Source organism: Oncorhynchus gorbuscha, linkage group LG06, assembly GCF_021184085.1.
Source record: "Oncorhynchus gorbuscha isolate QuinsamMale2020 ecotype Even-year linkage group LG06, OgorEven_v1.0, whole genome shotgun sequence".
In the NCBI taxonomy this organism is placed as follows: Eukaryota; Metazoa; Chordata; class Actinopteri; order Salmoniformes; family Salmonidae; genus Oncorhynchus; species Oncorhynchus gorbuscha.
Genome location: NC_060178.1, coordinates 80,577,780 through 80,600,797, shown reverse-complemented (window position 1 = coordinate 80,600,797; position 23,018 = coordinate 80,577,780). Strand labels below are relative to the sequence as shown.

At 39.8% G+C, this 23,018-nt stretch overlaps 1 protein-coding gene across 3 annotated transcripts in view; it reads right to left on the bottom strand.

The window, feature by feature from the left end:
* The window catches only part of LOC124038393 (ligand-dependent corepressor-like), a 43,840-nt gene that overhangs the window by 9,038 nt on the left and 11,784 nt on the right, over positions 1–23,018 (bottom strand). Inside the window, exons 2-8 of one of the 3 annotated variants that reach the window (XM_046354228.1) lie at positions 18,936–19,001; positions 16,627–16,706; positions 11,007–11,139; positions 10,438–10,764; positions 9,617–9,713; positions 6,991–8,085; positions 433–5,303 (exon numbers count right to left, since the gene is read on the bottom strand). In XM_046354228.1, coding sequence (XP_046210184.1) covers positions 7,023–8,085; positions 9,617–9,713; positions 10,438–10,764; positions 11,007–11,139; positions 16,627–16,706; positions 18,936–19,001 — 1,766 coding nt within the window. In that variant the 3' untranslated portion in view covers positions 433–5,303; positions 6,991–7,022. Of the gene's footprint in view, positions 1–432; positions 8,086–9,616; positions 9,714–10,437; positions 10,765–11,006; positions 11,140–16,626; positions 16,707–18,935; positions 19,002–23,018 lie in introns of those variants that run through there. The other 2 variants (XM_046354227.1, XM_046354226.1) reach the window with 2 other exon arrangements.

Genomic DNA, 23,018 nt, shown 5'->3' with positions numbered 1-23,018 from the left:
ACCATTAAACACTTAACACCTTTTAGTCCATGCCCTGACGAATTGAGGCTGTACTCAGGGCAAAAGTGGGTGTAACTCAATATTAGGAAGGTGTTCCTAATGTTTTGTACACAGTGCACATTCATCCACCATTTAGTAGCAAAAAAAAATGTTTACTTGAAAGTTTCTTTAAATACTACGCTAAAAGTGTTTTGGTTGAAAAAGACAGAGAATTTATTTTCACAATAACATTTATTAGAAGAATAGGTGATTTTGAAAAGTGATTATTTCATCCAGTGAATGACCTGTTACAGCTGATCTTTTTCAAAATGGCATTTTTTCCTTACAGGATACATTGAGTAAATTCTTACACATGCACAAAGACAATTAATCATTGGTGCCCCAGGTTCAATGCAACATACATAAAATCAAGATCATAACCACTTCACTTAAAAGATTACATAGCATATTTTATTAGTCAAGTTATCAAATCAAAATTGCATTCAAAATTGGAAAATGTACATGTGCAATCAAATTAACTTACTGATTAAGTCCTCTGTACTAGAAAGACAATTGACCATAGCCAAGAAGTTCTAATAACATAGTACAAAAAAGAAAAACATTCATAAATTACAGTAGAAAAATGTAAGTCTATTGAGTCTGCCAAACTGTAAATGGCAATTACTGAAATGAGGTCTAGTTAGATTTAGGTGTACCTGCTATCTGAGCATCTGACCACATAAATGAAACAAATACAGTTTTATTTAATGTTTGTCTTGAATACTGAATTAGGTATTTCAAAAAAAGTAACCGAATTGCTTATAGGACACTAAAGCTGGAAATAAGATATTTAATATATTTTCTTTTATAATTTAAAAAATGTCCCTCAGTCCTCTGTTTGAAGTATAATGTCCCAGCATTGCAAGTCATCCCAATTAGACCACAGCATAGGACTAAAAAGGGCTGCTTTCAAACGTTTGAAAAGGAATAACTTGCTATTACAGACTCAATATAGTACAGTCTTAATGTAAAAGCCGTAGAGCTGTCAAACCAAAGTAGCAACATTTAGGCTACCAAGCAGAGCTCTAAATCAGAAGGGCTTAGATAGACAGAATAGAAATGATTGCTCAAAGAGAACATCCAACTAAATAAATCTTCCCAACAAATCACGAAATTTAAAAAAATAAATAATACATTGCACTTGCATTAGAATAATTGTGTTAAATCAGAAGATGTTTGACTAAACGCAGTGTCAATCTACCAAAATGGATGATTGAATGCATTTTCCTTCTCTTCAATGTTTCACCTTTTCCACAGATGCTCAGAGAGTAGGTCCAAATGTATTCTGTTAAACAGTAGTTCATTATCAACGCAGTGTGATAACTATGGTGTCTGAGGCACTGTGGGCTGGAGACATAAATGCAGCTTAAAAAACCATGTTTGGCTAACATCTTACCTGAACTGAGTTTTACATAGACATTCATTGCGTTTTAAAATGATTTAAAAAATAAAAACCACAGAGATAAAAAATGGATGTTTTGGCTCAAACACAGGACCACCTTAAGTCAAAGAATAATTGTGCAAAAGGCCAAAAAACAATCCACATGCAACTTAAAAAATAAATAAAACATTTTTAAGAAACAAAAAAAAGCTAAACTGAAACAGCCACGGTTTAGCCTAAACTAGTATCTGACCCATTTTTGGTGTGTTGGATTTTGTTTACAGGACTTCAAATCCCTGCTATGCCTACGTGTATAGACAGTACCTGAAGGAATGAGGGGTGTGTGTTTTGTCCCTGAGGGTTTCCATGTCTCTCTCCACTTTTCTTTCAAAATTGGGGAGTTAATATCTGACCACAATAATATGAATATGAAAATGACAATTCACACGTGTTCTCAACAAAAAGGATGGGGGAGACAAGCAGAAATAGAGCAAGAGACAATGACAGCAACAGAAGGGACAGATATTTCAAACACATATATATATATATATATGCACCAGTGTTATTTACCTTAGAATTCATAGAGCGAGTAAAAATGATTTAGCAAACATTAAGAACACATGGTATATAGATATAGGAGTTAGTTAAACAAATCTTAAAAGTAGGCCACTGTATAGATCATGGCCAGATTTGACTAAGAATTCTAGTCTCAAAGTTTGTCTGTGACAATAATTTGCCTTGCATACACTTCCGTGTTTTCAACAAATCCTTCAGCTACAGGATTCCACGAATTCCACTTCACATAGCCAACAATACAACACGTGCTGCCTTCAATCCACACACTGGAAATCATGCAAAATCTAATTCCTTCATACATTTTCCTAAATATAAAAAAGGTATTTAAGTTTAAATGTCATCAGCAATTTCATTAATAGAAGTAGTTTTATACGTTCAAATATTACAGAACAGTAGTCTGCGCTCAGGAGTGCCATGGTCTGCTTTTTTGAGTTTATTTGAAAGCAAAGCATTTACAATAACCCCAAACCCCACCTTTTCAGTATACTATACACATACTGTATGTACACATCAGCACACTGTCTTTAATCAAAAGGACTATTTGAAGACCGCGGTCACTATCATAGACGTGACCTCGTCAACATCCAGTCAAAACAGAATGGAAAATGAGAGTAGTTTTGACATCTCAGCTGTACTTCCCTGAATCTGTGATAAGAGCTAAATATAACTATACTATGTACCAATAAGCAATATATTTATTTGTATGTATACACGACTAGTTTTATATATGCATCTGTAAAATCTGTCTCTGAGTATAGTTTGGTAGAATTAGTGTTAAAACTGTTTACATTCAGGGCTATTTAAGTTAGGAGAAGCATCGTTCTCTCCTAAAATATGGCATGAGTCAAAGAACTACAACATCTATCATGTCAAGATAAATCTTCACATTGACTTGAAGGGTCTGCAAATCTTGAGTGTCATCTATGTGTTATTAAGTGTGTAGGTTCGAATCAAATAATTGGGAAGAATGGCTACAAGATACTCAAAAACACAACATCAGTAGAAACACTTACCTAACATACAAAACCCAATCACCACAGTACATCTAAAACTTCCTTACCTTTAACATAGAGTCAAGCAGGGTGCACAAAACTTTTACGGAACCTTGAATTATTCACAAAAGGGTTTAAATCCCAGTAGTCTCATAGAACCGCCTTATCCAAGAACATTCTTGCTCATCATTCTTGCTCAAGTCATCTCAAAACATCAATTATTTCGGTAGCTGAATGGACCTGATAGGCCATGGGCGGCAAATCACTAAACTGATGACAACAATAGCAAGATTATGGCATATATCTAAAGCAGCAAGTCAACAAATATCTAGCAGATTTAAGCACATCAACCTGGACTGCAAGAGAGCTTTTGCCCATATCCCTGGCTTGTGTTTATGGGATGTTGCTACATCCGTACACCACTGCCTCAAAGTTGTATTTATTTGGAGAAGAGGGTCAATCCTTTTCTAGAAATGAGGTAGTAGAAACCAACAGATTTGCTACTGTAGATTTGTGTTATTTCAACATTAAAGACGTACACCACAGGTTCCATACGTGGTATTAAACACGAGTCTCACTTGCTTTGTATCATGCAAGAACAGATCGCATGCAAAATGCTAATATCAAAACAGAGCTGGAAAATCTAAACCTGGAATTGTTTCTCTCCAAATAGTGTAATCTTGGATCAGTATTTGGACTTAAAATGGCAAGCAATTACCTAGGACCAAGGCTCCATGGTAACCCAGAAAAGCCTGGCAACTCAAAATGTTAGTTTACTCTGATTAAAGTCATTTACTTGACTTTTTTCTTTGTGGCCCGTCCGCTACTAAATGGACTCAACCTCAAAAACAAAAAAGATGCCAATTTGATTAATTTCTGATGACCAATTTCAATAAAATTAACTTGTAAATCCATTGTAACTCCAGTGAAGCATATGCCTGGACTTAACTATATATGGCTATTCATGTTGATCACAGTTAGTTTGCAAGGTCATCAAAAGATTCTGCATATAGATGGGTTAGCTGACGTCACAAAAACGATGCACATGCGTCAATGGGGCAGAAGGGAGTTTGTTTGATTCTGGATGGTCAGATAGCTAGCAACAATAACAAGAAGCTGCCATGTGGGGCGTTGTAGGTGTCTTGTTCGGTCTTGTTTTGACTCTTCACGTCTATGCTAATATGGCAAAAACTAGCCAGTTAGCTAACCAACATAACGTACTTGAGACAAGTGCTGATTGTGCACATTTATTTATGTTTTGAATAAAGATTTGGGGGAGGAAATAGTTCCCATGTCGTCTACAACCCCGCCGGTTTTGCTCCACGGTTGCGCACGCATCAGTTTTTGTTGCTAAACAACCCACCCATCTATATACAATGTACATTTAAAAGTAGGAATTAAATTCACACCAATTAGCGGTCACCATCCTTATATCCACCTACAAGACTAAAGGACATGTCACCGAGATTCTGAAATGCTACATTGTCCTTTTTAAACCTTTCATGTTTTTAAACCTGAAGAGGAGACCGTATGGCCAAGCCTTGCCTGAGGAAGGTTCTTGTTTTCTGCATTTCATGTGATAGTGAAGTTTTAGGAATAATCTCTTTATTAAGAGTTTATCGCTATGTGTTCACTGTAGGCCGAAATACAACTTGATAAAACACATGCTTGTGTAAATGCTTGTGTAAATATCTCATTTACATCCAAAGCATTTACGATTTACATGAATGACGGCAATGTGTGTGAATCTCAAGTTAGAATTTTGGCCCAGTCTCAAGAATGCTGCATAAGAACTTACTGGGTTAAGAGTTAGAAGAAAAAAAACCATCTTACTGTGTCTTTATCTATAAAGATTTCCAAGAACTGTACGAACAACACCTGTCTGATGACAGTAAGAAAGTACTGTAATATAAGCCTGATACAAGGACCATAGGAGCTTGATCCAACATTCTGGAATGTACTGAGGTATAACTGTTGATAGGGTGAGTAGTAGCATACATATACTCAGAGTAGTTTGGACAAATTCACAGCCAGACGCCATGTTGCTGCTCCCAAGCATTCTATTTACGATGAGCATCTGGATTCCAGTTCCGATTCTAGAATTAGGTAGGTGAACTTGGGTGTACAATTGTGACATTTCCATAAACAGTTATTGGTCGGTATTACCGCGGAGGAACAAATATGGCGTCGGTGGAACTATGTGATGTCGTCTAAGAGCATCATGATGTTGAAACAGCAACGGACCATCTCTGCTTCTGCATATTGTACACTTCTCCACATCATTTCCTTAGTGTTATGTGCCACATGGTGAAAACCTGTTTGAGACACATCAATTTACTGCATTGAAATAAGGTACTATAAAAGCTGCAATCTAACATATGATCAGGAAAAGATCAATAAAATCATTCATTTTTGGAATACAGTTAAGATAAAAAATAAAAGTTTAAGAATGAACATTTCCACCTGTCCCTTGTCTTTACCTTCTATTAAGTAGGGACAGTCATCCCTAGATGTAACGAGACTACCTGAAGTTTGTTGTGCTCAGATTCAAATTGAAAGAATGTCCAGAAGGCTAAAATGGTAAATCAATTCTATGGAGATCGGTTAAAGGTAGGTTGTGAGAACACCTGAAAAAGGTTGGTGCACATATCAGTCAATGGTAAGACGTCCCAAAAATGTCTGTTTGCGGATGTACAAACTAGATTTCCCCTTTTCAGATGATACAAGAGGCATGGAAATAAGTAAGCTATATATCTATCAGAGAGGTATGTTTGTGTATAGATATCTAACATAGTATATACAGTTTTGATAAAGATCGAGATATGCATTCTGACAAGTACTGCAGCCCCACACAAACATTATCCTGAGTTGTGGTGAAGGCTACGAGTGAACACGAGTAACAAAATGTTCCATTCTTCCTACAACCGCAGAATGTGACATGTCGGAGTGGTTGTAATCTGGCGTGCTTTTGGAGAGTTTAGTTCTGAGGTTTGGTTGGTAACTAAGAAGGTGGTGAAATTGTGGACAGGGGAATCTGTTCTCCCAACAAACAAACATACAAAATGTACATTAAGATATTCAGTAGTAGACAATGGTTGCATGAATCCTTGCAACCGCATATTCTTTTTGCTGCAGTTTGGTCTATTCAATCTCAGGTGTGCATTTGCTAAACAGTGACAGGGAAAGAGAGTCTGTCCACCAGCATTTGACTTCAAGATAAAGTAAAATAATAAATAATCCTATTTATATTAAATATTAATAGGGAGTTTAAAACAAACAAGCCTTGATTCTACATAACCAATAACATGTTGAGGGCTGAGCATCATGCTAATGACCCAAACAAATACATGTTCTGGTGTCTCCAACCTGGGTGCTGAAGGTGTGCAGGCTTTTGTTTCAGCCCAGCATTGGCACACGATACAACTAATCACTTACAAAAGGCCTTGTTTATATTGAACCAGGTGTCTTCGTGCTGGGCTAGAATAAGACCCCTACATCCTGTACTTGTCCAGGACATGGGTTGGAGACCACTGGTCTAAGTGCTGTAGTAACTGGGGTACTGCTTAGGATTAACTTGGCACCGTATCTAAAGCAGTGTTAGGTTGAACAGTTAACATATTGTAGAAAAGGGCAGCACAATCATAAAAACTACCAAAACATATTTCAAATGTGGAGTGTTTTAAACAATGTCTAGGGATATTGGCAAGCTAGAGAGTTAAAAGAGAGACACTTTAGTTTCCGATTGACTTGAACAGCCGCCACATAGTAGGCTTTATAAATATTTTAAAACAATTAAAGACCTAAGATGAATAGGTCAGATTGAGTCAGAGGATTTGAGCAGAGTAAATATAAGTGCTTTTGGAATAAAATCAACATACAAAAACAGGTTATTTGTGCACTATATAGACTCAGTCACTGCCACTGTCTGACAAATGCAAACGATTACCTGGTCTGGATAAAAACATCATCATCGTCAACAAGTACTGCGTCATCAACAAGTACCTTGGCAGCAGAAAATGGGGATCCTAATAAAATCACTTGTCTGGTGAGAGGCCTGTGCCGAGCAGCTCCCTGCCATTTTCTCTGGGCACAGACGGTCTCCCCTCACACAGCGACTCCTGGGGGTCCAGGGGCGCATCCAGAGCCTCTTTGCCCTCTGGGGCCTCCATACCCTCCAGTTCCTCCATGTGGCTCATCAGCTTCAGCTTCTTCTTGGGCGGGTGTTTCAGGGTGCCAAGGCGCTCCTTGACTTTATACTCTAGAGTGCTGTGAGGGATCCCATAGATGGTCTGAGCCTTGGACACGCTCATCTTCCCCCCCATAACCACTTCTATAGCTTCTTCTAGCAGCTCTGTGTTGTACTGACGGTATCTTCCCCTCTTCTTCCTCGGCTGCTTGTTGCAGAGGTCTGCCTCAGGGTCAGAGGTAGGGTACTGCCCCCCAGAGGCAGGGCGGTCTGCATCAGATGAACCCCAGTACTCCCCATCTCTTCCAGGACCGTCCAGACCTCCACTGCTTCCCCGGCGACCGTGTTTGGGCAGGATGGACCTAAGCCTCTTCCCGAGGCTGTTCTCACAGTGGGGGCTAGGGAGGCTGTAGGAATCAGAGCTCAGGGAGCCCCAGGAGAGGTCCACACCCAGGCCTCCTAGGCCTCGCACCTGGGGGATTTTGAGGTCGACGGGCGGGGAGTGAGAAAGGGAGAGCCCCTGGTCTCTCCGGGCCTGGAGGATTGCCTTCCCACAGGAGGGGGACTTGAAGAGCCCCGCAGCCTCCAGCAGGCTCGGTAGGTCTTTGAGGTGGTCCCCGGCTCCGCGGTTGGCCCGGAGCTTCAAGAGGGCCCCGAAGTGGGTCTTGGAGGCCCAGGACGGAGAACCATACCTAGAGAGAGAGAGGTGGTCGAAGGGTCTGGAGGTGTAGTTCTGGTTGGGAGACAACTCTGTGTCGGAATCCTGGTTCACTTCCTGTTTGATGTGCGGCACATGACCGAGTGGCGAGGTGGGCTTTAAAGCGGCAGAGTGGCCGAAATTCTCCCTCCTCCTCCCATCCTGCAGGCTCCTCATAGGCAGCCCGGCCTGTCCGTCAGCTCTCAGGGAACGCCTGATTGGATGGAAGGAAATTTGGTGTAAGCAGAGCTTGCACAGTGCTTTATTCTTTCTCTCTAGGGGAGGATGGGTTGGGGAAGGGAGGATGTTGGCCACTCCTTTATTGGATGATCTTGCTTAGGTAACATCACTTTATCTTGCTTAGGTTAAAAAAAACATTATTTTTTTTAGATATGTGTGTGTGCTCCTTTTAAGAACAAAAAAATCCTCGAGTTTGGGAATTAGTTTATTTGGGTTGTTTGTTTTGGCTTTGCATTTATATACAAATTATGCGTCAGTCAACATAACAATAATAAATTTTAAAAAGGATATGCAGGGCAAAGAAATTAAATTCAAAGAAAAATTGAAAACATAAGAAAGAGAAATGTGTCCAGCCCTGTCCAGAGAGGGCAATGTTGGTCATTGCAGTAAAGCAGTCTGGCATTTAATAGCAGAGCAGGATGACGGTTACCAAATGACTAATGCTAATGTATAGCCCTTAGCGAGTGACGTTACCACTGAACAAGCACAGCAATAAAAGAGTAAGCCATCAGTATGGGATGTTATAGGGCTTCTTACTGTACATAAACCCTCACAATATCAACCTGACAGAAATATTGTTACTCTAGGAAAACATCTGAAATACTTATCTGCATGGTTAACACAAACAAGGCACTTACACACACAGTACTGTTGTGTGTGATAGAAAAATCTGATCTTATTGATTGAAAATTCTCACATTAAATTCATGGGTGATTAATTCATTAGTGATACAGCAATTTGTGAGGAGAGGCCATAATCACGGACAAATAGAAGAGTGCCCTTTTCAAAACTGCCGCTAGAGTTATGAGACAATATCACATTATGACTTGACGGGCGTCTGCTCTTCACACTTTAAATATTCCCTCCTCCTCCGACCAGTTGCCATTTCAACTTTGAATATCAAATCAAAGATGGGGCTGCATGAGGGGATATAGAGTGATAGATACTAGATCTGTGGATCTCTGCATTGAGTACAGAGCTGTACGTTCTGAACGAGATCAACAGCACAAGCAGATTGATTCCCTTCCCCTCCTCCTCAAGAGGGGTGCAGCTAGAGGGCGGAGCAACTGGCGCTAAATTAATCAAAATTTCATTGTGCCGTGTTCCATTTCAAATGCACTGATGTCCATACCATGGCGTGATGATATCACAAGGAATTCCCCTCGGGCAAAATACAGAGTTCACTGGATTAAAGATTCAAATTGTTTTTTTTCCAGTTTGAAATGAAGGCTCGGTCAATGTAAATCATTGAACATGATGTGTAATTAATAGAATAGGAAGCGCTATTGGTTAGGGGTTTATTTCTTCAATCTATTAACTACATTTTATTGTGTATTTAAGGAATTAGGACCAGGACCAGGGTTGGTGACAATCCTTTCAGGACCTCCTACCGATAGTTAGAAACTTTTGTTTGGACAGATTGGAGAGTTTGTTGTGGTAAAGCCCTACAGAAAGTAGAAAGAGGTGACAGGAGAAAAATAATAAAAAATAAAAATTGGTCTTACCCTCTGAGAGTGGACATCTGGGAAAAGTGAGGGCTGTGGTGCGATGACATGCTGCTTCTGGCCCATCCCCTTTTGAGTGACAGGTCCAGGACTCCATCTAGGCACAGGACATAAGGGTTAGTAACTTAGAAAGCAAGAGCCATTCTGTCAGGTGTGAACATCGAGGAGGACTAATCTTTGTATCGGAGCCATTATAGCAGCTGTGACAGCATGGGCAGTGAAATATGTGAAATATAATGAAATATGTGTTTGTCTTTTGCATGTATTTTTTGGTGTGACTTAAGCTTATCTAATCGAGCAAATCTTCTGTTGCAATCAGGGCAGTTGTGAGGCTTTACTCCTATATGTATTTCTTGGTGGATCTTTAGCTTATCTATTAATTTTAAAATAGTCCATTTTCTTCACGATTGGCTGATCCCTCCTTATGACCCAGTTGGACATGACTACAACAGGGTCATCAGGAGGAATCAGCCAATGAAGTTGGAAGCCCCAACCAGTTAACTACATTAAAATGGTGGAAGCCCTCAATGACACTGCTCATGCAAATATGGGCTTTTGGCCACTAGAGGCCTCTATCATTCTCTATGGGTGTGCAGGATTTGTGCAGTACAGTAGGGTAATTAATCTGCTGATTCTGGTACCTTGTACTGCAGGCTGTGGCGGCATCCTCTTGACAGTGAGGAACAGGTTACTTTATATCTACTACCAGACCTAGTGCATCTATTGGTTCAGCGTAATACCAGACGTCTGCTGGTTCAGCATAATACCAGACGTCTGCTGGTTCAGCGTAATACAAGAACTAGTGCGTCTGCTAGTTTTACCTTGTTCTACAGGCTGTGGAGGAAGCTTTTTGACAGTGAGGTCGAGAGGCGAGTCCTGGTCGGCCATAAGCAGCTTGGAGAGGACAGGGTTCTGGCTGGGTACGGAGGATGTAGCAGTACCACCAAGGCTGGCAGCAGGGGGCAGCGAGGGGGGAGGTGGCAGGCTCTGATCTGAGTGGGGCTGGGTAGCAGGGCTGGGGGCAGAGGGGATGTCCTGAGAAGAAGAGCTGTTTTTTGAGGTATATTCAGCAGCAAACTGGCGGATCATCCTCTGCATTATCTCCCGAGCCACTATTGGAATGTGCAGGTCTGAGAAGCTGGGGACATCTGAGGGAGGGAGAGGGGAAAATAATATCAAAGATATCTGTAGAGATGGTTGACCCTTAGCTTCCGCTCATGGGCTCTCTCAACCATAGCACAGTTTATTCAAATGTAACTAAGAACACATAAGGCCCACTTCCAGACAGACTATTCCCACTAGAATTTCAATATACAATCTTCCAGAAATGGTTTTAACACAAGCACACAGGATGTGGTATGTAACAAACACTGTTCTTGTAAAGACCTACCTTTTTTGTAGAGGACTGCACTGAGAAATTCCTCAGCTCGTTTCTCGAGTCTGTTGATCTTAATCTGGTCTTTGACCAGCAGGGGTTTAGCCCCACTCTCCAACCCCTGGTTGCTCAGGCCAACTAAGTGCTCCTAGGAGAAGAGAGAAACAGAAAACAGCTAAGTGATGGAGAAACAACAAATAACACCATCACTGCAGAAGTAGGAACCTGTGGTGTATGTTAGACCTTTACAAATATAGAAATACCGTTGCTGCACGAGTGACGTGACAAATTAATAGCAAATGAATAGCAAATGAATAGGGCTCTGGGAAAAAACAAGAGTATCCGAAGAGCACCGGTAATAATCTTCATTATACAGACCCCTACACAGCGCTCATACCTTTTGATCTAGGAAAGCTTAAAGACTAATTATGTGGCAGATTTGTCAGAGCAAACTAAAGATGTACTGTATTGGTTAAGACCTCAGCATGCTTCAGTTCAGCTGGCAACTAGCAGAGTGCTCGCATACTCCCTTATAAGACTGTCGCAAAAATAGTTTAAAAATGGAGGAAAAGGGCAATAGTAGAGTTTGTCCATTTTGAGACGCCATAACCAGTATACATACACTTCTTCAAAATAGTGAGACTTAATCTAAGATAAAAATTAATGACAGAACTCAAGAAATCAAACATTTTTGCAGAGGTGATCTTAGACCCACAATTTTACATCTAAGATGTTTTGTACAGTATTAAGTGAATTTTTAAAATCATGAAAACAATTAGTCTCCGGTTGGATGACAAACACTTTATTGAAGAATCCTTACCGTTGACCAACCCCCGACAAAGGCAAGTGAACTTCGGCTGCCGACTTTGGCTTGCCTTGAGAAAAACAATTGTGCGCGCGAACAACCAGGGGAGAAAAAAAAACTTAAAAAATAAATAAAAAATAAAAACTTGCCGAACACCAAAGAGAACAAAAATGTCACCAAATGTTGTCATATATGACGTCACCAAATGTTGTCATATATGACGTCACCAAATGTTGTCATATATGACGTCACCAAATGTTGTCATATATGACGTCACCAAATGTTGTCATATATGCACAAACTGTTCCAAACTGTTTCGGGGTGGGAAGCATGGGGAAGCCTTCAGCAGAGTTTGTGGCTGATTTAGGATCAGATTATCCCAACCCCCAATGTAACCAGAACCATTCGGGAGATAAAAAAACAATCTGACCCTGGCCTGTATCTGTAGTTAGGGACAACGTCCATGTTCTGCTAGATGAGTACAGTAGGCATTGAGGAGGGGAGGAAGAGCAGTCGGTTCTTTTCATTTCTCTTCATGTGCAGCTCTGCCTCTATATAGTGCATTCGGAAAGTACTCAGACCCCTCGACTTTTTCTACATTTTGTTACGTTACAGCCTTGTTCTAAAAAGGGATTAAAGTGTTCATGACAAGGCATAAACAGGTTTAGAATGTTTCGTAAAAAAATAAAGAACTGAAGTATCACATTTACATAAGTATTCAGATGCTTTACTCAGTACTTTGTTGAGAGACCTTTAGCAGTGATTACAGCCTTGAGTCTTCTTGGGTATGACGCTACAAGCTTGGCACACCTGTAATTGGGGAGTTACTTACATTCTTCTATGAAGATCCTCTCAAGCTCTGTCAGGTTGTATGGGGAGGGTCGCTGCACACACTATTTTCAAGTCTCTCAAGAGATGTTCGACCGGATTGAAGTCCAGGCTCTGGCTGGGCCACTCAAGGACATTGAGACTTGTCCTGAAGCCACTCCTGCATCGTCTTGGCTGTGTGCTTACGTTCGTTGTCCTTTTGGAAGGTGAACCTTTGCCTCAGTCTGAGGTTCTGAGCAGGTTTTCATCAAGGATCTCTGCACTTTTCTCCATTCATCTTTGACTCAATCCTGACTAGTCTCCCAGTCCCTGCCACTGAAAAACATCCCCACAGCATGATGCTGCCGCCACCATGTTTCACCGTAGGGATGGTGCCAGGTTTCCTCCAGATGTTACACTTGGCATTCGGTTTCATCAGACAAGAGAATCTTGTTTCTCATGGTCTGAGAGTCCTTTAGGTGCCTTTTGGCAAACGGCAAGCAGTCTGTTATTTGCCTTTTACTGAAGAGTGGCTTCTGTCTGGCCACTCAACCATATATTCCTGATTGGTGGAGTGTTGCAGTGATGGGAGAACCTTCCAGAAGGACAACCATCTCCACAGAGGAACTCTGGAGATCTGTCAAAGGGACCATCAGGTTCTTGGTCACCTCCTTGACCACGGCCCTTCTCTCCCAATTGGCCGGATGGCCGGCTCTGGGAAGAGTCTTGGTGGTTCCAAACGGCTTCCATTTAAGAATTATGGAGGCCACTGTGTTCTTGGGGATCTTCAATGCTGTAATTTGTTGGTACCCTTCCCCAGATCTGTGCCTTGACACAGTCCTGACTCTGTGCTCTACGGACAATTCCACAGATCTAATGGCTTGGTTCACCCGACCTCAACCCAACATATGGTTTGGGATGAGTTAGACCACAGAGTGAATGAAAATCAGCCAACAAGTGCTCAGCATATGTGGGAACTCCTTCAAGATTGTTGGAAAAGCCTTCCAGGTAAAGCTGGTTGAGAGAATGCCAAGCGTGTGCAAAGCTGTCATCAAGATTCTTTGAAGAATCTAAAATAAACAAATCTAACACTTTTTTGGTTACTACATGAGTCCATGTGTTATTTCATAGTTTATGTCTTCACTATTATTCTACAATGTAGATAGTAAAAATAAAGAAAAACCCTGGAATGAGTACATGTGTCCAAACTTTGACTGGTACTGTATGTAAATAAGGTATTTGTTTATTGTGCAAAAATGTTTCCATGTTTTTTTCTGTCATTATAGGGTATTGTGTGTGTGTGTGTGTGTGTTTTTTTAAATCAATTTTATAATAAGGCTGCAATGTAACAAAATGTGGAAAAAGTCAAGGGGTCTGAACACTTTCCGAATGCACTATTTCATGATTGTAAGGGCCAGTTACTGGGTGAACTTTGAGCAAATTGTCCTCCAATCCAAATCCATTAGATTCTGTACAGTCAGTCAGAATTAGTGTTGTCACGATACCAGTTTTGACTTTGATATCGATACCAGGTTAAGTATCACGATACTCTATACCAAAATCAAATAAGGCATATTAGTCAAAGTCAAAGAATGGCACTTGATCCAGACAGAAACTCAGCTACTGCTTCGTTCAATTGCTGGGCATCTTTTGAGTTCAAGATCATTACATTTGAACATTATGTCAACAAAAAAAATTGGAGTGTAATTTATGCATTATTTAATCAATTATACAATCAATTTGACTTGTTCTTTTACCAATCTAACTACCAAACAATAGAAATAATGTATTTGAATAGTAAAGCTATTGATAAACCTAGTAAATCAAGATGTAGCATAGGTCTATTCACAAAACAGGTGAATGCATATTATTCAATAGGATTGTGTGCATGCATAGAGTTTGAGGTTGTTTTAGCTGATTTCATGAGGTTAAAGATGACAGTCCCTTCCATTTAGGATGTATTTTATTAGCAACTGCTAGGGGCACATTATTTTATTGTACTAATCAACAACATTTGCATAAACAAAATCTCTTTTATAAAAGTGTGCACTGCTTCTTTAAGAAAGTCCGCAAGGCAGAATTCTACATTTTGGGTCTTTATTTTTAGTTAGGGTTAGAAATAATGTTAACAGTATTGATACGGTTAGGTTTAAAATCACATTTTAAGAAGAGAAATAGGCAGTTGATGACGGTGGTTATAGTAACGATCCAGAATATAGCTACGGAATCTTGTGGAAATCGGACTGAGGCGAGGAAGTGAATACGTTTTTGGTGACAATCAACTTTGAAATCAGCATATATTTGAATTATGGTTGGCATATTATCACAATCAAAGTACTAGGGTAGTGAATTCATTCAGTTGTAAGCTAGCAAGGAAAGTAAGCCAATAATTCAAACGGGAAGCTTCCGGTATCCTCTTGCATTGTCAAGTTTTCTAGCCTGTATGGACATTGTTTCTCGAACAGTAATGAGCAGTTTCAACATTTCTACATGCCGTGTTGCATTATTCAAGTGTGTGAGTGAGCAGCATGAGTGGGGTGGGGAGCAGCCCAGACAACTCTAGCAATGAATGAGTTAGGGTCAGACAGCAGTCCTGTGTGCGCACACACACAGTGTTGGTCCCATGTTTCATGAGCGGAAATAAAAGATCCCAGACATGTTCCATATGCACAAAAAGCTTATTAATCTCAAATTTGGTTTGCTAATTTGTTTACATCCCTGTTAGTGAGCATTTCTACTTTGCCAAAATAATCCAGCCACCTGACAGGTGTGGCATATCAAGAAGCTGATTAAACAGCATGATCATTACACAGGTGTAAGACCAATTTAAAATGTGCAGTTTTGTAACAACAAAATGCCACAGATGTCTCAAGTTGAAGGAGCGTGCAATTAACATGCTTATGACAGGCATGTCCACCAGAGGTGTTGCAAGAGAATTTAATGTTAATTTCTCTACCATAAGCCACCTCTCATTTTAGAGAATTTGGCAGTACGCTCAACCGGCCTCACAACCACAGACCACGCGTAGCCATGCCAGCCCAGAACATCCACATCTGGCTTCTTCACCTGTGAGTTCGTTTGAGAACTGCCACCCAGACAGCTGATGAAACTGGGTTTGCACAACCTAAGCATTTCTGCACAAACTGTCAGAAACTGCCTCAGGGAAGCTCATCTGCGTGCTCATCGTCCTCACCAGGGTCTTGACCTGACTGCAGTTGTCGTAACGGACTTCAGTGGGTAAATGCTCACCTCCGATAGCCACTGGCACACCGGAGAAATTAGTTCTTTACAGATGAATCCCAAGAGAGGGAGCGTGCAAGCCTTATTAATCAAAAGCAATGTTTCAAAAAATATATACATTGCGACATGTAATGGAAACGGTAGCTATAGGAGAAATGTTCAAAAGGCTGATAAATTATTTTGTCAAAGTTCATTAAAAAAAATGTTAAATACAAATTATGAAAACTTTTGAATTAAAACAATATATATAAGGCACGTGATGTCATCATGTAAGTATAAAGCTCCACTCACCATTTAATTCTAAATGCCTACTGCTTGCTAAATCTATTTTTCAACTATAAAAAGTATGTTTCTGTGCAGGACAAGGATTGTCTTGACTTTCAAGAATGCCTGAATTTCATCACCTTGCTTTTCTGGTTGATTTGATTCTCTTTTAGTCCCCATTTGGACTAATCTTCCAGGAGTCCTTAAACATTCAAATACAATTTATAACTTGGGATGCGCGTTTCACCATCTAATTATTTGTCATCTATGGGTGCAAGTCTCACCATGGCACGGCCTGTGGTGATAGGTTGGCACATGAGAACGATTAGAATATGGCAAATATAAGTAAATTCTTGCATTCTATCCATGCTGGCTTTTGCGGGCTACCGGAAGACATGAAACAGATCTGTCTCCAATTCATTATTAATGCACAATTTGCCTAAATGGATAATGGAAACACTTCAATCACTACAGGTGGAACCGCAGAAGACAGAATGGAGGAAGAAAAAAAACAGTTACCTTGACTTTGTCCCGTCTTAAGCAGCAGAACAGGCAGTTCTCATCAAATGACCAGTCTGACACACCTTCAGGCTCACAGTCTGTGGATCCAGGAGAAACATTTTAGAAAGGAGCGGACAGGGTGGAGTATGACAAAAACATCTCAGATGGTGGTTAACATGAAAAAGCAACACAAATTCTCCCAAAGAAAACCTCTTTAGAAGTCCTGGATACAGTGACAACAGTCCACTAGAACTTATATGAATCACAGATGTCAGAGTCAACCACTTATTGTGGAAAGAAAAAAACACGAGTAGACATTGACAATCGATTGGTAATAAAAAATAAAAATCTTATTTTCAAGTTAGTGATTCTTATGTAATACTAAAAGTGTATATTATGCACTATATTCACAATTGTTTGGTTGCTTACATGAATCTCTAAAATGAGATTAGCAGATAAGTGTACATTTCTAAAAAAAATGTATCATTTAATCTCTGAAAACAATTTATTAAATTAGTATTTTCAATATAGAGCTATTAGCAACACTATTTAGCGTTGCTAATACCCTACATTACTCATCTCATATGTATATACTGTACATTATACCATCTACTGCATCTTGCCTATGCCGTTCTATACCATCACTCATTCATATCTTTATGGACATATTCTTTATCCCTTTACACTTGTGTATAAGGTAGTAGTTTTGGAATTGTTAGGTTAGATTACTCGTTGGTTATTACTCCATTGTCGGAACTAGAAGCACAAGCATTTGGCTACCTTCGCGTTAACATCTGCTAACCATGTGTATGTTACAAATACATTTGATTTGGTTGATTCTGTGATCTCAAACCAGTGAGCTTACTAAAATTCATCAAGAATATGGGCAAAACTATTATTGACAATGGAAAAGGTGGGAATGTTCTTTTCCCTTGTCATATAAATTGATACATTTACTCAAAATAGCGTTAAAATTGCTTATCTAGATGGCATTTCAGTGAATATTGGGTTGTGACAGACAACCTGGTCCAATTTGGGTCCTGAGGCAAAAATCAGTTGAGAACCACTGGGCTAGACCGTGATCTCAGTCACACTCAGTCTAAGTGCGACTGATGTTTAGTTCAAAAAAGGTAAAGGACATGAACAGACTAGCTCAAGGAGCTCATCGAAGATAATTAAAACAAAGAAAGTTACCAAATGGTGTCAGAGACTGGGAATTTGTGCCTAGTCGGTCGGTTGCCATGGAAATCCATTTGCTTCGAGTCCTACTAACCTTCAGCTAAGAGCATAATTTAATAATAGAGTACATTAATATACCTAGTCAGAGGTGGGCAGTTTCACATTGATTCACTGTTGAACTAGGTCTTAAGAGCCTATTAAATCATCTACATTAAATAGAGAAATAAATCAATGTCTGATGGAATAGGCTTTCATGGTCAGCTCATCTTTAACCGATATCTAAAGTTAATATTGTCTTCAATGTTCTCCAAGCAATAGGTATAAAATCAAGTCCAGTCTTGATCAAGTACAGCAATTAACAATAGTGGTCCTAGTATTCAATTCAAATCAGTAACCTTCTTGTCAGAAGAAAGAGCATGGTTGAGTTAAGGTTAGCACACATTGTATGTTTATTTTGTCAAGCACAAGAATGCATTCTTGCAGCACTAGGAGGGTTTTGACTCTCAGGACACCCAGTTCACTCCTACTAGTAATGATGATAGTGTTCTAGCTGAAATCTATTCACTCACGTGATCTTGAGTAACCCCACCAACTTCCCCATCATTTTGATTGTATGGATCGTATTGTACATTTGCTTGGAACCAAAGCAACTGGTACTATAGTCCCATTTAGGGTAGTCTTCTACAGCGCTCGAGCAGAAGTCGCCAAAACTCTAAATAAATGGCTTCCATTGTAGTCAGTAAATATCACGCATTTTGTCTGAAAGAACTGTACAGGCTTTAACATTGGCTCCAGGCCAGCCCAAACTCCAACTTCATATGAACACAAAGCGTGTCTCTTTCCAGAGGCCAAGCGGACTGTTTACAAGGAGGAGTGACTGTGGAAGGGTACCACATGGTACAATAGCACAGCATTGTGATAGGGGGGCAAATATAGGCCTACGTACAGTCAGAAAATACTAAATACTTAGGACTAAACTTCTTGACGTGTTTGACTATGGAATTGTTAATCAAATCAACGCGGGCTTCAGTTCAGAAGTCCTGGAACAACGATTTGTGTTTATGACATGGGATGGACATGATTTCGGTTTTAATGAGAGTAGCAGTGATGTGGGTTTGTGGGTCAGTCAGTGCAACAAATTGACTCACCTTTAAATAACGTTAGATCCTCCAGCAGCCCCGACCCAAACAACCCTTCTAAAATGCTCTCAAAACCTGTGGAAAAAGAACAATACATTCCATGAATACATAGAACATTCCATAAACCCACGAATAGGCAAAATGAAAAAAAAATGCATTTCATTCTACAAATGTTGGGGAATTTCAATCCATTAGAGGCCCAAAAACATGTAGCCTACAGTTTAAGATGTAGGCCTATGCTTCCCAATGCATTCACTGTAAATGTATGATGGAGTAAGTACATAGGCCCTAGTCTACTGCCAAGGAGCCCAATTAAATGTATTTCCACCAAAGTGTCAATTACTGAGAAACTTTGACATTCTCTGTGATCAAACACCATCCTTCCTATACATGCCTAATTCTCCACAACCCCACTTTGACTTTCAATTACATCTTGAAGCACACCCTCAGCAAATCTCCTCTTGCCTCACATAAAAAATAAAAAAAACACATTAAATAGAATGCACGTACGTTTTGACTAATGATATAGCATGCACAAGGGTCTGCCAGTTGCCAAGCAACAAGAAAGACTACACAGTTTGGTGTGCTAACATGTTGAGGCAACGGTCAGAGGAGGGTTTGGGTCTGTCAATCAATAGTAGTGTAGAATCTGTCATGTCTCACAGACTGCTCTGGACTGTACTGACGGAGGCAACGGTCAGAGGGTTTGGGTCTGTCAATCAATAGTAGTGCAGAATCTGTCATGTCTCACAGACTGCTCTGGACATACTGTACATTTACATTTAAGTCATTTAGCAGACGCTCTTATCCAGAGCGACTTACACTGACGGAGGCAACGGTCAGAGGGTTTGGGTCTGTCAATCAATAGTAGTGCAGAATCTGTCATGTCTCACAGACTGCTCTGGACATACTGTACTGACGGAGGCAACGGGATACACACCATGGGAACGACATTGTGATAATTGTCATTTTTATTGAAAAAAGGGTTTCAGTTTGTAATGAATCTTCAAAATGTTGCTACAGCATACTTAGACTAATTAATACAACACAGCTTTGGTCACCCCGGTCTCAAAAGCTAATGATTTTGACCACTTGGAGCTTTTGGAATTCAAGATTTTTCTCCCGACCGTGCAGTTCTGCTTGTAAAATAAACGACCAACCTTTCCCTCAAGTAAAGATGATTTTTAAAAATGTTCAGGTTATTGTCCATAATTGTCAGTTGCACAATTATGCAATGATTGTGCCAGCACACACACACACACAAAATACGTAGGCTAGACTATACACTGACTGTCAACACAATTCCCTATTAACGTCCAAAGAGTCTTAACCTCCATCAGCAGGAGTTAGTTCACTCATCTATAGAGAAAGGGTGGCTGGCTCACTAGGCGGAGCACCGTTCACTTCAAAACATAGGCTAATATAAGAAGTGTGATGTTCCACAAAATTAATGCCTTTTGCACCCCTTTAAATATTTTAACTAATAATTGTGCACCAATATTGCATTTTAAAAGCCTGTTATATTCAACGAAGTGCCCTTTAGCGTAGACCACATGGATAACTAAATACAGATTTTGTAGATGAATAAAAAGACTTATATTATCAGAATTCTGCCTTGTGACATGTCCCTCCATGCACCCTTTGACTTCCATGGAGATATTAACCCAGCTAACTTGGCTTTACAATGTTGGGGTTATTTTGTTGCCTCAAAATGTAATTTCTGAAGATTATTTATTTAATGAGCGAATGATTAGCGAATCATTTTATGGTAAAAAAATAATTAAAAAAATAAAAACCTGGCCCTCATTTTAAGATCAACCCTGCTACTTGAATTGGACCCGTTTTAATATGGTGAAAGTATGCCTTTTTTTAGCCAAAAGAAACATTGAACATCTAATAGTCAAATCAAAGTGTAAAAGCAGGTGAGCTAGTTCTACTCTTTTTGGTCATTTTCTGGGGGAAACCGAGTGGGTCTAGCATACCATGTCAACCCTGTTACCCATAGATAGACAGGCTAGAAATGCATTTAATTACAAATGTTTCATTCATATGCCCTTCCTTGTTGCACACAACAAGCTTCCCTTTGCCATGTCACACAGGGATTTATGACAGATTTAAAACCCTGTTACTTTATAGGTACTTATAGCAACGAACAGGCAGACCTGCTTCCACTGGATTTCTTAAAACGCTACTAATGGGAGATTACATGCACCTGTGTGTTAAACCCACAAGAATAAACCAACAGATTAGTTGATCTCTCATTGTTACCTTGTCAAGTGATTATGATACTAGACAGCTGCTTCTACGTTCTCCACCCCCCCCCCCCCCCCAATGAAACATCGACCCATCGGACACCGTAAGGCTGATGAATAAAACATTTTTTTTATAAGAATATAGAAGTATGCCTATATATCATGCAAACGTTTCACCTTTAAAAATAAATAAAATGATGCGTGCTATTTGAAATAACCATTAACCACATTGTCATTTGACACAAAATTATTATAGGCCAAACTCATCACGACTGACTTGATTTAATAGCCTACAGATTTCAAATATGGACAGTCCAGGGATATCCCCCTGATGTTGATAAGATACATATAATTAAATGGACAACAAATTATACGAATAGGCTACACCAACGATAGTTTTACATTCATACAAAGTGTTGGGTAAATTGCCACAGATTTGCCGTGGTATGCCAACTGAGGAAATACTTTATTTCAGTCGTACAGAATGATTGTGAAATAGATAAATCTCCCTTAAGTGTACTAACAAAGCAGAATCAATTTGTTCAGAGGGCAAAATATTATTGAAAGATGTTGGGAGCAATCAGGACTAACAGAACATCTCGACATTCATCCGCTTTAAGAAATAGTCAATCGTGGCCAATGATGGTAGCAATTGATCAACTGTGTGGGTGATTTTAGCCCATATCGATGGTTTAACAAGAGATTACCTTGGTACACTGGCCAATTTTCAGTGCAATATGTCCATTGATGCGTTAGAGGTCAGAGGCGACATCTGTCCACTTGTCTGTAGAACGTCACAAACCACACAACATGCTCTAGTAAAGACCAACACCATAGTTGCAACAACAGAATACGTGTTGTTTACCATCGTGTTGTTTTGGTGCAAATAAGAGGACAGAGTATGTTCTCAACAAGTGTATCTTCCAGTAGTCTACTCCACTAGGATACAAAAACTAAATGTTCGTCATTTGCCTATTTATGTAGCCAAAGTCACACATCCTAAACACTTTCCACAAGTTACATTACTGGAAAAATACTGCATCTAGACACAAAAACCAACACAGCACGTTTGTGCATTTTAATACAATACAAATACTTAATGTTTCCACGAGCAAAACCAACCTACGATCGAAGTCATCAACCCATCATCAACTTGCCATCCACTCTCTTCCTCAACCAACAAAGTGCCAATAATGTAAAAACCCTCTTAAAATCCCCTTGTTCCAACCCCATCCTCCACCTCCAGAACAGAATGTGACAAAAGTAACAGATAAATAAATGGTTCAATCTAGCCATTCAAGCCTACAGCTAGAGCTGAGAGTTCCTCCGTTTCTGGGTTCATGCACAGAACTTAACCTAGTCCTCATTTTAAAACCTTGCCTCTCTCCCATTCCCCCAATTACAACCCCCTCCAGAAGAAGAAAAGAGGGGAAAAAAAGAACAGGCAAAGACAGAAAAGTAGTGAAAATATAGGCTAGCACTAGCCCCTAGCTGGAGGAAGAGGGAGGGATGTGCTGTTTCTGGGTTAGTGAACAGGACTTCATCTGCAGCGGCTAGCTAACCCAACCATCCAATCCCATGTCGGGAATATTTCAGAGGGAGAAAAAAAGAAAAAAAATAGGTCATCCACTTTGGTTTGACAAATCAATGCCATTAAATCAAGTCACTCTTCAGGAATTTATTTTAGGGCATTTAAACATGAGGCAGTGAGATGCACTATTAAAAGGGCTGTCAGTAGCAACACAACAATGAGCTCAGGGTGCTAGAACAACATTGTAATAAACAACTACTAGTTATTTTCCTCCGATTTTGTATAAATCACTAGACTGCATACCTGCTT